Consider the following 18,002-nt stretch of genomic DNA (forward strand, 5'->3'; position numbering starts at 1 on the left):
TTTTGAAATTTTTACTAGGCATAGTTATTATTATTATAAGATCATAACATGTCTTTTGGATAGGGGTGTTCAGATTTCGATTCGCATTCGAAACATTCGAAATTCGATTATTAAGATACGAATTCGATTTTAAAAAATTCGAATTCGATTCTATAAGGCCAAAAATGTGACTTGTGATATCAAAGTACAAAACCCGTTATATATTTACGGTCAAGTTAATAATTAAAGTGAGCGAGAAATCCGGACACAAGACGAGAGCTTCGGTGCACGCGTTTACCTTCAACGGGAGAATGCTTCTAGAATGTTTTTTGTTAATTAGCTATAAATAGGGACTTATTATCTTTATTTATGTGTGTGTTTTGTATTGTGTAAACAACCACCCAAGATGAGCTCACCTTGGGTGGGATCGGTTCGTTTTATGTTATGAATCTTTTGTTACCGGTTACGGAGTCGTTCAATATTATCTTTATATATTTGTTCGATCGTTTGTTTATACCGCACCCGTCTCGAGCACTTATCAAGAACAAAACCGTTCGTTGTCGGATTCGATTTAAGGACCTACAATTGGTATCAGAGCGGGTTTGAATCAACTGATTCAACTTTGTTCTTGATATTCGGGTTCTATTTCCGCTATTACCCGAACCGAGACGTTAACTCCGTTGAAGTTTTGAAAATAAAGTTAGAAGTTTGGAAAAAAAGTTTGAAGATCCGAGAAAATAAAGGTGTTTGAAGTTCGTATTGTTCACAGATCTAGATTCACCACCACTTTAAAGTTTCGTTTATGGTTTTTCTTGAGATTTAGAAGTTAAACAAGAAGAACAGAGGCGGTGGTTGTGGTGATAGGGGGTGGCCTTGGTAATAGGGCGCCATGGTAGAGGTGGCCATGGCAGCGGTGATGGTGACAAGAGCAGGAGGGTGATAGTTGCCGGCGGTTGTTGGTGAACACGGCGGTTTTTCGGCCGTATGTTGGTGGTGGCTGTGCTGGTGGATCGACTTTCCGGCTAGGGTTTTGACGGCCACATCCCTTTTCGGTGTATCGTCTATTGAGAGACGATGGTATAGGGTGGAGCCGGTGATGTTGGTTAACGGCGGCGGCGGATTTGTGGTGTTCGAAATGATGAAATACGGCGGCGGCAATGAGAAGGGCTACGAAGGTTATGTGGTTGGGTTATACTCCAACGAGTCGCAGGTGGATGAACTCAATGGTGGCGAGGTTTAAACGGTCGGTTTGGCAGTGACGAGCTATTGATGAAGTCTTGAATGAGAGATGATGGACGTGGCCAGCGGCGGTTGTATCTCCGGAGTGTTTTCCGGCTATCGGATTTCCGGTGACCAACGGAACTCCGACGAGTTTTCTGGTCACCGGTGGCAATTGGTGATGATGGCTGCATTCATATGTTTTTGTTCTGTTTGTGTTTTGTTTGTGCCCTAGCTGCTGGGTAATCAAATGCTTAAAGCTGGGTTTTTGTTTTTGACCTTATGTGTGGGCTTCCTAAGCAAATAAAGAAATAGTCCAGCCCACTGCTTTACAATTTGGGCTACTAGAATTAAATTTTAAATTGGTCCTGCTCATACAAAACAATAAGAAATAGTGAACCGAGCCGCATACTTGCAAGATATTTTTTTTGGCTGAGTAAGTCGTTTATGTTTCGTGTTGACCAAACTGAAGTAAGTCAAATTTGTTCGGGTTTTGTTATTATTGGACCGTGTTCAAAGCATATTATTTATATGTTATTTTCAAGGCGTTCGAGAATTGGATCTTGAAAACGTGGGCTACGAGCATCCGAGATGCTTATTTATTAAGGTGATAATTTTTGAACAACTTGGATTTAATAGGGAATTAAATTGTTTAAGCTCTCAACCTGAAAATGTGGGATACGAGTATCTAGGATACTTATTTATTAGGGGTGAGTTACTTAAATAATTTCATTCACTGAAATAATAGGCTTTGCCATTTATCGTTGTCCGCGGTATTTCGTCAAGCTCTTCTGAACCTATATTGCTTAAGATCCGAGATGGATAAAGAAGCGAAAATTTCTTCATGAATGAATTAGGTGGATCATACCTTGAGGGGGTGATTGAAGAAGCTTCGGTTATCTGGATGATTTGCGAAAATGCAAGACACGGTTCGACGATGTTTTGAGAACACAAGTCAAGGGGGTGATTGTAAGGGCAAAAATGTGACTTGTGATATCAAAGTACGAAACTCGTTATATATTTACGGTCAAGTTAATAATTAAAATGGGCGAGAAATCTGGACACGAGACGAGAGCTTCGGTACATGCGTTTAACTTCAACGGGAGAATGCTTCTAGAATGTTTTTTGTTTAGCTATAAATAGAGACTTGTTGTCTTTATTTATATGTGTGTTTTGTATTGTGTAAACAACCACCCAAGGGGAGCTCACATTGGGTGGGATTGGTTCGTTTTATGTTATGAATCTTTTGTTACTAGTTACGGAGTCGTTCAATATTATCTTTATATATTTGTTCGATCATTTGTTTATACCGCACTCGTCTCGAGCACCTATCAAGAACAAAACCGTTCGTTGTCAGATCCGGTTTCGGGACCTAGAGATTTGATTCGTATTCGAGTATATTAATCGAATACTAATCGAATATGAATTTATGATTTATTATTCGATTCAATTCGAAATTCGAATTCAAATTATATATACAACAACAACCATACCCAGTATAAATCCCACAAATAGTAAAGCTGTAAAAGTAGGGTCTGGGGAGGGTGGGATGTAGGCAAATCGTACCTCCATCCCAAAGGATAGAGAGGTTGCTTCCAGAGAGACCCCCGACTCGAAAACCATATGCATGGGACCAATAATAACAGTTATATTAGTAGTGAATACTAAATATGTGTTATAGTGATAATAGTGATATTAGTAACGAATAGATCAATAATAGTGATATTATAATGAATAGATCAATACTAAATATGTGTTACATTAATAATAGTGATATTAGTAATAAATACTAAATATGTGTTATAGTAATAATAGTTGTACTAAATATGGAAATAGATCAGTAATAATAGTGATATTAGTAATGAATACTAAATATGTGTTATAAATACTAATTTTAGGATAGGGTATTATAGTAATATATCATTTTTCACTCGAAATAAGGTAAAGAAACACCCCTTATGAAAGAATTATAATCAAAACTCTACATTTCTCCTAAAACTCCTTAGCCTTAATCCTACGTCTCCAAGAATCCCTATCCTCAACCATGTCCTCGGAGAGGTGCAAATCTAGCAAATCATGCTTAATCCTCTCAGCCCAAGTTAATTTGGGACGTCTTCTATACCTCCTCCCCTCTATACTAATAGTTTCTATAGATCGGACAGGATCTGTCGTCTCTCTTCTCTTCACATGTCTAAACCATCTCAATCTCCCTTCTCTTATCTTATCTGAAATGTTAGCAACCCCTAATCTCTCTCGAAAAACATCATTTCTTATTCGGTCCAATCGTGTGTGCCCACACATCCACCTTAGCACTCTCATTTCTGCTACCTCTAGCTTACGCGCATGTGACTTCTTGATGGCCCAGCAGTCTGTTCCATATAACATTGCCTGTCTAACCGCGACCCTATAAAATTTACCCTTTAGCCTATTTGGGAATCTCTTGTCGCACAAAAATCCTGTAGCTGCCCTCCATTTACTCCATCCAACTTGGACACGGTGGGCCACGTCACTATCTATTTCCCCGTCACTCTGGACAAACGATCCTAGATATTTGAACTTAGTTACCCGCAGAACCACTTGGTCTTCGATGGTGATCTAGATCTCCTCATCATTGATTCTCCCACCAAAGTTACAATGGAGATACTCGGTCTTTGAGCGACTAATCCTTAAACCTTTATTTTCTAAAGCTGCTCGCCACTCCTCTAACCTCATGTTTAGATCTTGTTTTCTCTCAAATTATATGTACATATATGTATATAATTATTTTTTTATTTGTGTCAAATCTATAAATAATAAATGTCCATTACAAATTATTAAACCCAATATGCCATATTATTGTCTTTTAGCCTATACTAATACGGGTGTTATTTACTTCTCGTTTTGAATATTTTGAATTTTATACTATTTGTTTAGTTTTGAATTTACTAACATGTGGTATTGTAGCTACTTTAAATTTATATGTTTCTTTTGCAATTATGATTATGGTTTTCAAATTTTGGCATAGTTAAACTTGAATTAGATTGTATTTATTCGAATTGAAATTGAATTCGATTCGAATTCGAGTTTCAAATACGAACTCGAATCGAATTTCGAATTGGGCATATAATACGAATACGAGTCGAATAGTTCAACTTTTAATCCAATACGAATACCAGCAAAGAAAACAATTATTCGGATTATTCGATTCGATTTAACTTGAAAATTCGTTATTCGATTCAATGAGCACCCCTACTTTTGGGTGTTAATCTACTACTCTAAGAGGGGATGGGACACTTATTGTTACTACCCATGCACTGGCTAATCCGACACTACCAACTCATTTATACCCTTAAGTACCCACAAACCAAACAAATCACTTGCATCACCCACGTACTAGTACCTTAGAACTTTTTTGTTTTTTATATTTAAATTAAAGTGAACACCAATAAACATAGGTTGGTTAAGTGGCAAAGGTTTACCACATTGGTTTGAAGCATACATACCCACATAGGTGGCGGCGATGTTACCATATGGGTTCAAAGCTTGCCATGAGGTGTCCCGTCTCCCTAATAAAAGAATACCTCCTTTTGTCACTTGTCGCTCTCTCAGCCCCCTCGCCATTTTCCAACCGTTTAAAAATGGTTTTCTTCTGGATCCCTTTTGGCTTATCACCTGACCCAACATGTTTTTTTTCGGATCAATATGTTTTATCTGACCAGCTTTAATTTCTTTCAATAGAATGGTAACCCGAGGCTACTCTCTGATTGTTTACATGCCAGAAGCAAAGAAATCCGGCGACTTACCACTCCATTAATTGCAGGCAACCCACATCATCCTCCATCATATTAATCCAACATTCGATTCACCTCGCTTGGATTCACATGAAGCCAATACATCTATTTTCTAATTTCTTCTTCCGTGTGCTAAATCAATTGCGTAAATGTCTAATCAGGTCTTTGTTTCATTTGAAGGATCTGGAAGTATCGAACTGATTTGCGATTTTATGGAGGTGTATTTGCTTAATTTTAACCGAATGTGAGTTTATGTATGTGTTAGGTTTTATACTTCTGTTCCAATCCAGTTCAATTGGGTCATTGTCTAATCAATTCTTCGTTCTGTATTTTAAGTACTAAAACCATTATTACTTTTACCTAATATAACCTGCAACTTCGGGTTTAAATTTTAAGCTTAAAATGTAACACCCCAACCTAAGCCGGAAATGTCGGGGCGTGATCCAATTGTTCACAGCTCGAAGATACTATCATGAATATAAGTGACAATATCTAATTAATTATTTTATTCAAAGTATACACACATTATTCAATTACAACAAACAATTTAAATACATGAATATAAACTCAAATAATGATTATCTTGATTATATCCTAAGGTCTTGTCGTCAAAACGTCAATCTTTAATACAATCAACTTGCATTTGCGTAGAAAACAGAGTTTGTCAACATAAAGTTGAGTGAGAATTTCACCAATTTTTCATTACAATATAAATAAGCATAACGTGATAAAAGCGGTAAATATAATAAAACCATAAACAAGTATGTAGACCATTGCCAAGCGAATTGGGCGTTGGTCAATAGCATGACCACCCAATACATGGGAGTATGATAGACCCCTATGAATATACGAATGAATGAATATTAACACAATATACGAATGAATGAATATTAACACAAGTAAGCATGTGACACGTATATTTGATTAAGTCACTCACAATTACACGTATGCATTTGTTTGATATATATATAGTATGAAATACGGATAGGTATGCATATGTCCCCAAAACATTTAGAAAAGTTGGTAAAATAGGGGAATGATAAACTCACCTTAGATTAACGACAAATGAATATAAATACGAATAAGCAAGCTAAGGAATAAGCGAGTCGTCCACTACATGTCAAACGATATAAAAATTCAGAATCTAAGACCTTAGTATATGATAATATAAATAAAAACGAACTCTTTTCCGCTGGAATCACTCCAAACGGACGATTAGAACTCAAGTTATGTTTGTTTTAAGATTTAAGCGAGTTGGTACTGACCAGAATCCGAACAACGAGTCGAAAGTCGGGTTTTGGTCAGTAGCCTTAAAATTACGTTATGAGAATAAAATTCTTCTGGACCGAACATTGAATTCAACCAGAAGTATGAGAAAACGTTAAGTCAAACTTGTTGACTGATTTGCTCTTTAACGAGTTTTAAACGAATTGACCAGTCAACACCCTTCAACCACCGAAATTGATTGAAGGTTATTGAATATGGAAGATATATGAACGATTCCTATGTTTACAACTTACCCGGAAAGTGAAAGGATCAATAGAAACAATGAGTCAAAGGTCCGTACGCATGCAAAGTCAAACGAACAATCTCTAGTCTTCAACGAATAAGCAAAAACCAAGAGGATACAAGATGGGCAGAGGCTAATGATGGCTGGGAATGATTCTTAGGGTTTATGTGAAGGTTTATGGTAGATGAATGAAGCTTGTTTATATAGAGATTACAAAAACGATCCATATTTGGAAGATTTTACTCGTTTAAGTAACAAGATACGGTTTTAATGAGAATATCTACAAAATAAACCAAAAGATTTCGTGCTTGATCAGTAATCTAAGGGTATGGACTTGTATTTTAGTTAATATCCTTTTCTTGGACCTTAATTCACTTGATTTATGCGTAAAATAAGCAATTTACATGCTAAAAACGAACTAGGAAAGAAAATAAGTTAAACGATCTGTGCAGACACCCCAAGGCGCCGCGTGGTGGGGGAAGACCATCCCACCACGTGGTACTCTGGCCAAATAAGAGGGAATTTCAGTTTTTACAAATTTCGTCCTTATAGTTTGGTCTTTGATCATTTTAATGAACTTTTGATAATATAAGTAGGAATTAAACATTATATAAAGTACGGGGGCCTAAAGTGAATATTAGAAACTTAAATATTTAAAATTATTTTATTTTTTATTAATAATAAAGATCTAAAATGTTTCGGGTTGGGTTAAACGCATACGAATACGTGTTTAGAAAATCCGAATTGTTACAGTCTCCCCTACTTTAGGGAATTTCGTCCCGAAATTAAGGAAAACCAAAACATCATTGTTTTGGAAACAATTTAAACTTTTAATGAAAATATCATAACATAGAACTTCTAATAACCGAAGCAACGCTTCAAATGGCAATCTGTCACACCCTCAAAATCCACTAACGGAGTTTTACCGTCAGAGGGTGTGAACTAACAGGATCGGAATCATTAGTTATAATCAAACCATAAAAACGTTTAAATGAAAATAAGTGCGGAAGCGTAAAAACCAAAAGACCAAAGTTACGTCACGCAGGACGACTTAAAAACCCAAGTAATAATCGTTAAAAACATGTTTGCATATCAGAATGTTCAAAAACCATGCATGATCCTATACCGCGCGCCCGCCTCGACTACCTGAGAATAACATACTAAAAGTGTCAACACGAGGTTGGTGAGTTCACAAGTTTATATAAAATAAAGCGTTTAGCGTTTTGCGTTCAGCGTTTTGCGTTACCAGATAGTGTTAAATCAATTATATATCGATAGGTAGCTAGCCTATACAACAAGTATTACTAAGTGTTCGACACCGAAGCTGACTGTTTATCAAGTGCCTTGTCACCAGGTCATCCAGACCATGGTACGTGTTAGCCAAAATTACACCCGCTCGACCTCCAGTCGAGTTTAGCGTTGGGTGGGGTTTGTCAAACCCAGTAGTACTACTCAACAGTGACTCGCTATTCCAAATATTAACCGGTTCGATGTGTAGGACTTCAAATGTTTCGTTTGCCACTTAGCCTTTACAAGTGATATATAATTTACTAACAAAATCTTAAATGCGTTTTTCGGAGTATGTTATCTCCCCCAAGTGAAAAGCGTTTAAAACAGTTTAAAGGGGTAAGTGAAACTCACTGTTTGCGAAGAATTCCCAAATTAAATCACCAAAGGATGCGCGTCACAGAAAAACTCTCTCTAGCGTTCTAAAACAACAAAGAGATTTTTCTAAGTGTCGGAACTATTATCGAGTCTCTAGACTCGGCACATAATACCTATGCACACAATATGTTTCGTGTTTCGTTTGTGAATCGTGTGTGACTTTAACAAGTACATTTGTGATACATTACATGTGTGAGCAATTATTTACGTGTCATGTATTAATAATGTACATCACTAGCAATTACTCCCGGTAAGGGCAATTTGGTCACACATAACAATTAACTAGCAATTATTCCCCGCAAGGGCAATTTGGTCAAAACACGACAACTATTTAGCAAGTATTCCCCGCAGGGGCAATTTGGTCAAAACATAACAATTAACTAGCAATTATCATGTTTCATGCATTTTCACAAAATTCAGCAGCTAGTTTCACCGAGACAGAAATTCTACTTGAAAGATTGTACTATTCCACCGATCATAGCATCTCAATTAATTTACCAAAAATCATCACAAAAGAATTCATGTGTTAGGTTTCCAGAACATATTTTATTTTATTTTTATTCCACATAGATTTCTCATAATGATCAAAACATTACAGCAAGCTCATAACAGTCAAATTCATGCGCAACAGAATTTTATTTGAAATTCCCGTTAAATGAAAAATCCAACAAATGCAAGACCACTTGGGTTAGGTTCCTAACTCAACAAGTCAACTTCCAGAAGTGGAACCAACCCAATTGGTCTCGTAATTCGTGAGATATAATATTTACAAAACAACCTAACAGCAAGTCTAACAACTCAGCTTTGCACAACGTTTTTGTAAAATCATAAAGGTTAACTTTTACACGTCCAAAAATTGCAAATTTATATTATTTAGAAACTAGACTCAACCTAGTTTACTGTAGTATCAATAATCTCAACCAATTTTCACATTTACACCCCGATACAGTCAATTGAACATCAACAACACAGTCTGTCCAGAAACTGTTTGCAACAAAACTCAACATATTAACCATCTATAGACCACAATTCATTCATATAACATTCTAGACCACATAACCACTATCCATGCATATCAATTACACCATTCATACATGGTTAGGGTTTTATTTGATCTCAAAATCAAAGACACAACAATTAACATGTAACAATATCAATTCTAGTCATCAAATCATCATCAATACATCATCAAATCAAAATAAAACCTATGAACACATATACATATGAAAAATCGGACCTAGGGTTTATAATTAACCCATTCAAAATCAAGATTAAGCATAGAGGATGCATAGGATAGATGTTTATACCTTCCTAGCACCTTAATCTCCAATAAACTTGAACGATTCTTGTATGTATGTGTGTGTGTGATTGACGGCAGCCAAGAACAAGGGAGAAGGGGGGCTGGCCGATCGGTTTTGAGAGAGAAAGAGAGGCTAGGGTTTTAGCTTAATATTATTTAATAACAATCATGTTACATCTAGGTCCCTCCACTTTCAAATGTTACTTTTCTAGCTTAATTAACTAGTTCTAGCACATTTAGTTAACGTTTATAACAATGTTATCACATAACACATAAGTCTAACACATGATTATCACATAATTATTGTTTTGGCGTTTTTCGTTTATTCACCAATCGTTTGCGTCAACTCGTTTGCGTTTCGGTGCAAATCCCGAAAGACTACACATGTAGTAAGTGTCAAGCGTCATTTAAATCCTAGTTTAAATGTAATGAGGTGTGCGTTATAGATCCAATGATCTTTAAGTTTGAATTAACGGAGTTGAGTTAACGGAGTTAACCTGAAATTGACGATTGTCACACAATCCGATACGGGCACTTATATATAGGATGTATTAGCGGCGTATCCACCATGTCCTTATCATCTCATCATTCGTACCGTTACCCAAGCTACTTTAGGTTCTAAATCATGGCACATAATTGTACGTATCATGATTTCCATGCGAGGATTTTGGTAATTACGTGTCGACCCATAACTATTTAGATCGTCGGAGGGTCCGCATAATCCGTTTCATCATGTGGTTTATAAAACATTTAAAACCATCATTTGGAAAGAAGCAAACGCTTTGAAAAATTTTTAAATTCAAGAGATATTTAATGAATGTTCGAGTTTGATTAATAAAATAAGGTAAGTTCTAAAATATCTTTTGCTTATGAAGGAAACAAATTTCGTGAAATAAAGGTTATTTATGAATCATGATAATCGAGACTAAGGAATTGAGGTATATGTACAAGATTCTACTAAGTCTACCTTGATGAAAGGAATTTTATTCAGGAGATAAAATGCACAAAAGTTAATTTATAACAAATCTTAAAATAGTTAATAGCATGCGGAATCTTTAAAGATCGTATTCTTTAGGGATGAAGTTTTTAAGATCGATAGTATAAGTTTAAACATAAAAAATTTTGATGAGTCGAGTTTGGTTAGTTTGAGAACTTAAAGAGAAGTTAATATAAAGTCATAGCTTTTCAAGTTTGTGATTTTGAGATTAGATTAATTCAATTAAGATATTCTAAAATATTATAATAGTTAGAAATTAATAATTTAAATATTAATGATAATGCAAAAATATACGTATTTGAATTAATTTGTTAATAGATTAAACTGGGAAGCAGATATTCCCGAATCACCGAGATAGTCCTATTACAATTAAATCTTTAAAATTAAATAAAATATAAAGTAGGTAATTGAAGATATTAAATTAGATTAAATTGGGAATTCGTGGTTTTTTTTCACAAAAACGTTATAAATATTAGGAATAAGAAAGTTGAATTATCGATAATGGAAATTCGAGTAAATAACAAATTTTAAATTAATTGTGATACCAAAAATAAGATGTGAAGCATATAATAAAATAAGATAAATGTGAGGCTAGAAATGTATGAACCACCATGACTATTCTAACAACTACGAATTTATCATTAAAACGTTCAAAATTTTTATTATATTAAAAATCAAAGTGGGGAGTTGAACTATTTATGAACCATCGTTTAATTGCAACTAAATAACGAAAATTAGTGACTAAATGGATTTCTGTGGGGATTTAATCAAAAAGTGAATTTAATGTAAAGTTAAATGAATTAATGGATGATTTTTTTTAAATGAAAATTAAGTTTAGAGGATAATAATAAAATTTACCATAATTGAATTTTAATAATAAAGATTTATAAAATGGAAAGTAAGTTGTGAAAACTAACATGAAGTTGAGGAAAGATAGGAAGTAATAAAATATTTATAATTAAAGTTGAGGGTAAGGATTTAAATGCACTTATAGTTTGAGAATATGGATATAAATAAGAAAAGATGATTTAAATAATATATATATATATATATATATATTAACGAATATGAGTTAGTATAAGATTTCTTGTTCGGTGTATTTTAGTTTTGTCGAGATTGGCGGTCGTTTGGTTAACAGAATACAGCAGCAAACTCCTTGTCGATTCTAGTAGGTAAACGACGTTGATTACGATGATTGATTCCTAGGAAAGAAATTCTATGAGGTCCAAAGATGACGCTTTATAAGATGATGGGTAAGTTGTTGGAATGAGTCAACGTGGAATAATCGAGAAGCGTAATAGAATTGTGCAAGTGATGACTCGAGGACGAGTCGGGATTCAAAATAATGTGTAAAAGTTTGAAGCATTTAACTAAATAAATAATGTTTATAAATTTTTCTAAGAGGGAATTTAAGTTTTTACAAGTTTAGTCCTTATAGTTTGGTCTTTGATCATTTTAATGAACTTTTGATAATATAAATAGGAATTAAACATTATTTAAAGTACGAGGGCCTAAAGTGAATATTAGAAACTTAAATATTTAAAATTATTTTAATTTTGATTATTAATAAAGATCTAAAATGTTTCGGGTTGGGTTAAACGCAAACGAATACGGTTTAGAAAATTCGAAATGTTACATAAAACCTGGAAACCTATCATTATTAGTTTTAAATCTCAAAATCAATTTTAACTTTCAATCTCTATAAATTAATTGAAGATATACTCACCTATAATTCCAGTAAATAAGTTGTGCATTAACATTTGAAGTTAAAAAGGGAAAGATTAGATTTCATATAACAAACCATAATATAAGCAAAAAGAAATAATGGAGAAAATAAAAGAAGTGAATTCCATCTCGCATTGGTGGTAGAAAGAAAAATGGAATGCTTCCACCTTGGTGTAAATAAGAAAGTAAGTTCTTGTCCCACAACGCTAGATTACAAAACTTGTAAGCCCTTTATAAGAAAGAGAGCTTAGCTGATAATATTCTTGTATGACAAGACACACTCAGTGGTCCTAGAGGAGGGTGTGAAGCACTCGATGCGCACGGTCACGGGCTCGGGCGAAGGGCGATGGGTGCTAAGTGGCGCTTTGATGACGCACTTTGCACTCGTGACGTGGAGGCAACACAACCATGGCACGTTGCCTGCCACATGGCGTGCCACGTGACCTACCCAGGGCTGATTCGACAGAGCTATAGGCTCGTCGTGCTACGCGACGACCTTTGTTTTTGTCCATCGCGATACATGACCGGACCAAAAATTAACTGTAAAAGGGATGGATCATGGCCTTCATTTCTCGCTCATTTTCATACAAATTCTCTCGTTCTCTCAAACATCTCTCACTCTTTGCTTTATTAAGAAATTGGTATAAATACCCTCGAGTAGTCGTAACGATACCCTCTCCGATCGAAAGAAACTTTTACATGCGAATACAAAAGCTCTGCCTGAACAAGATAAGACAGTGTGCCATCTTGTAAAGTTTCTAATCTTGTTATTATCGTTATTATTATTGTGTTTATACTAATCTAGATATACTACATTGTGCTTAATACCAAGAAACGCTCTTTAATTACAAACTTGCAAGGTGAGCCATTTGAGTTTTTGTGCAACTCACATTTGCGTGAGAAAACTTGTTTTCCAATACTGTCATGATGATTTTTAAACTTATCAAACTCATGATAGATAGTCCAAATGCTTTCAAAATATTTTAATTACATTACAGCAATTAAGTCTTGGTAGACTTGCAGGATGGTTACTACTGGTATTCTGGGGTTTTGTATACTAGGCTTGCCTACTGGGCTATTACACATTACTTATTGGACAAGTGTTAGCCAACCGCAGTCATAGATGCGGTCGAGTGACAAGTACCTTTTGGTAATTTGTAAGCATGCTGATGTAAAAACATCTTAATGCTGTAACTGTAAATGTGTTATTTACAAATGAATGTACTCATCAGTATTTCTTGCTGATCATATGTTTTTAAACATGTTTCAGGTAACTTGTTAGAGGCAATTGAATGATGCATGCGGGCTTCCAGCTTAAATAAGTAGCTTGTCATTGGAATAAAGAAATTTGTTTTGTAAATTAGGGTTTAACAATATAAAACTTATGTTTGTATAAATATGGGTTTTACTCCAAGTTTATGAAATTAGAATCATGGTGTTTTTATAACTCTGATTAATTTTTCTAACTACGGTCCTGATGAATTTTCCACTGCTAAACATTTTATTAATAAATATCGATACCACCACTCGATGTTCATGGCTCCCCTCCGGGGGTATAAGGTCTAGGGCTGTGACATTTCATGTGTTGCATCATTGGCTCATTGCATCAGTAGGTTGATTATTGTAAAAAGTATGGTTTTTTAATCATTGGTTCATTGCATTAGTAGGCTGAAATGTTTTAGCAGATGTCAGGCTGACTTTGGAACACTTTTTGTCAAATATTTCATAAGGAATTATAACGTGTTTAATATGATGACAAAGTTATATTAATATAATTATCATCCAAGTAATACAATAAATCACTTTTGAGTATGCATTAAAAACTCACTTTGGTCAATTCTCTATCTGTTTGACCCGTTAAGCAATAAAAGATTATGTTAATTTTTCAATCTTCCCTAAATATAAATCAATAGATTATTTTAGGTAAATATTTTTTTAGGGAAGAAATCAAGGGTTTAATGTGGGAAAGCTACAATAATGGTTATTTATTTAATCCGGTCAAATCATTTACCATGCTTAATTACATGAAATTCTAAATTCTTTGGTTATTTGGAAAGATGTACGGTGTTTCACGATGAACATAAACAAAAGCCAAGGTCAACCATTATCTGGGTTGACTAGTGCTCCAACACGATATCCTCAGTTAAGGGTTCAAGAAGAAGATATTCCAAAGACAATTCCGAACCAGATATGGACATTATGAATTCATAGTCATGCCATTTGGGTTGACTAATGCTCCAGCAGCATTCATGGACATGATGAACCGGATTTGCAAACCCTATTTAGACAAGGTTTTTATTATATTCATTGATGAAATTCTTATCCATTCAAAATATAAAGAGGATCACCAGATTCATCTTAGAATTATACTTGAAATCCATAGAAACAAGAAACTATACGCTAAATTTTCTAAGTGTAAATTCTGGTTACCATAAGTTTAATTTCTTGGAAACATAGTAAACGCGAGTGGTATTCAAATTTATCCCGCAAAGATTAAAGCCATTAATAAATGGGAAAGACCCAAGACACCGAATCAAGTTAGAAGTTTCCTAGGGTTAACTGGGTATTACCGAAGATTTATTCAAAATTTCTCTAGGATAGCTGTCCCTTTAACCTCACTTACTAGAATATCAACCAAATTTTAATGGGGACCAAAACAGGAAGAAGCCTTTGAAACTTTAAAAACAGAAGCTAACAAAAGCACCTATCTTGGCTTTGCTAGAAGGTTTAAATAACTTTACCATACACTGTGATGCTTTGCACCCGGGTATGGGATGTGTCTTAGTGCAACGAAATGAAGTTATCGCTTATGATTCTAGACAATTAAAAGTTTATGAGAAGAATTACACCACACACGACCTTGAGTTAGGCGCCATAATTTTCTTGTTGAAACTATGCCGGCATTATCTGTATGGTCTTAAATTCACAATCTATACTAATCACAAAAGTTTGAAGCACATATTCGATCCAAAAGAATTAAATATGAGGCAAAGACATTGGATGGAAACTTCTAATGACTACGACTGCGAGATAATATATCGTAAAGGAAAAGCCAACGTAGTAGCAGACGCGTTAAGCAGAAAAGAACATGAAAAACCAAAAAGAGGTCATGCTCTTATATTAGAACTCAAGATTGACTTGCTTAGTCAAATAAAAGAAGCTCAGAAGTTAGCACTGGAAGAAGGAAATATAAAAGCTGGAAAGGAAAACAGTGCCATTGACCAGTTACTTAAGGGTAATTATGAAATACTCAGACTGAGTAACAGAAAATGGATACTAATTATTGGCAACTTACGAGAAAGGATTCCTGAAGAAGCTTACAAATCAAAATATAAGATGCATCTCGGAAGTGACAAGATTTATCATAATCTCAAGAGCGATTACTGGTTGATTTTAAGAGCGATTACTGGTGGATTGTTATGAAGAAAGACATTGTTATATATGTTGCTTAATGTTTAACATGTTCCAAAGTAAAAGCAGAACATCAAAAGCCGTTAGACTTATTATAGCAACCAGAAATACCAATATGGAAATGGGATATGATAACTATGGATTTCATTATGAAGTTACCTAAAACTTCTCATCTATGATACAATCTAGGTTATTGTAGATAGACTTGCCAAGTCTGCCCATTTCGTTCCAATTCAAGAATCATACAACATGGATAGATTAGCACAGTATATGGAAAACATAGTATCTCTGAATGGTGTGCCATTATCTATCATCTCATCTCAGGTAGAGATAGTCGTTTCACAATAAATTTTTGAATAACTTTTCAAAAAGCTATGGATACGCGCATAAATTTAAGTACAACCTATCATCCTCAAACTGATGGACAAAGTGAAAGAACCATCCAAACTTTGAAAGACATGCTTCGCGCTTGTGTAATATATTTAGGAAGTAGTTGGGACACTCATCTATCTCTAATGGAATTCTCTTACAACAACAGTTATTGTGCAAGTATTCAAATGGCACCATTTGAAGCACTATTGATATGGGCTAAATTATATATAAACTATAATAAACATTCTCCACACTTTTGGTAGCTTTTGGGTTGTTTTTATTTAATATTACTCCAATGTGGTTCATATGTGGGTTTTTAAGGATTTTAGAGGTAACGAGCTCAAACTAGTAAATCAAATTAATAATAACGCTACTGATTAGTTTATTTTATTCAGTCACATTTGATCTGTGTGTTATACAAGATTGTTATATTTTATTATTTAACATAATAATGGGTTTTGAATAAAATAAATGAATGATTTAAGTAATATATGCTTCTTAATTATTATGTTTCAATATGGCAGGCAAAAGATTGAAGTGGACATGCATCAACAAACGAATTTCATTTATTAGTTCTACTGGGTTGGGCCATCGACAAGGCTAGCATGTCAAATTGGTGTAAATGGGCTAATGAACAAGCTGCTTAAAAAGAAGAAAAACCCTTGGAGGCATACGTAAGGAATTTTTTGGGGAGGAGGCAGTCAACAGGGTTTCCCCTGTTTGGATTCGTATAGAAGATTTGCACACAACAGCCGCAAGGAATTAAAAAAGAGAGAGAGAGAGAAAGAGCAAGCAAGTTTTACATCTACTCATCAAAAATCATGATCATTCGGTTTGACCTTGTTTATTTTGGTTTATTTTTTTAGTATGGTTGTTGGCTAAACCCTTTAGCTACCTAGGTTTTTGATGACTACTTTGTGATTTGAGGTTTTTTCTTGGCCTTCGGATTTTAATGTTGGATTAATATTAAAGTAGAGAATCTTTTTATAATTGATTTGATGTGTTTGCATATATAATTTTGATTTATTATTGATCTTTGTAAAGTATGTGTTTTGTCGAAAGTCTTTCAGTTATAGACGCATATTTAGGTCGCTTACTATGTGTTTGTGATTATTTTATGGTTTTACTAGACGTAGTAATCCATAGGAACATTGGTTGGTGATTTATTAAGATTTTATATTCTACCTATCTAGAGACTGAGAGGTAATAGATAGTCGGGTTGTCCTTGGGATTAGGCGTTTAGGCTAGAACGCTCTGACAGGAGGTTTCCTAGATTTCCCTAGTTTCATTGTAATTCCGTGTCTTATCGATTGTTCTTAGGTTACCCCTTGCACCTTAGGGTGTATTGAGATAGTAAGACTGATAGGTAATCTATCTTTTAGGGTACTTTAGTATTGTTGGAGAGACTGACAGGTAATCCAACTAATCAGTAAGTTTAAACACCCCTTATGGTTTCCTTTTAGGTGACACCCGAAGAATGATCAGGGATCCACTAGGTTGTCTAAGGGTGTCGTATTTTAAGATCCCGGTTCCGTCATAGTTTCTATAGCTGAGAGAGATCCAAGATTCATAAGTATGATTCTAAACCTAGGAAGTGCTTCTCCGATCTTTGAGTTTGTCTAGATAATCGAGTTAATGTCTATTAGTGTCAGTATCATTTTAGTTTAAGTATTTTTTAGTTTATAGTTAATAAATAAAAAAAACACAAAAACAATTAAATCTATTTAATTAAGTTATTAGTCAGGGTCTAGTTTAGGTGTCGCTAGTGTCCTTTGGGTTCGACATCCGGACTTCATTAGGCTTTACTGCAGTTGATAGGTACACTTGTCTGTCTAATGGTCTAGCATTAGGATAGTCTAGGTTTATAAATTTAAAACTAGACTGTCTAGGTTAGGGTAATATTTTATAGACCGCTTTCAGCACATCAACTATATGAATGGAAATACAGAATGCACCAATGTTGGTATTGAATTGGAGACAATCAGTTGTCAAGACTTGAGATTGTTCAAAGAACAATTGACCAAATAACACACGTTAGAGAATGGTTAAAGACAG

At 34.6% G+C, this 18,002-nt stretch overlaps 1 protein-coding gene across 1 annotated transcript; it reads left to right on the forward strand.

Annotated features, from left to right (window-relative positions):
* Nucleotides 1-15,146: 15,146 nt before the first annotated feature.
* Nucleotides 15,147-15,587, forward strand: LOC143548475 (uncharacterized). Its single transcript, XM_077039634.1, has one exon. It carries the CDS (start codon nucleotides 15,147-15,149, stop codon nucleotides 15,585-15,587), a length of 441 nt encoding a protein of 146 aa, XP_076895749.1.
* The last annotated feature ends 2,415 nt before the right edge of the window (nucleotides 15,588-18,002 follow it).

The sequence above is a fragment of the Bidens hawaiensis genome, unplaced genomic scaffold (genome assembly GCF_021521415.1).
Source record: "Bidens hawaiensis isolate Kalapana, Puna unplaced genomic scaffold, B.hawaiensis_p1.1 tig00015187_1, whole genome shotgun sequence".
Lineage (NCBI taxonomy): Eukaryota > Viridiplantae > Streptophyta > Magnoliopsida > Asterales > Asteraceae > Bidens > Bidens hawaiensis.

Excerpts from the sequence above, each read along its gene's own strand:
- LOC143548475 (XM_077039634.1), top strand. The coding sequence starts at position 15,147 with ATGAGGCAAAGACATTGGATGGAAACTTCTAATGACTACGACTGCGAG.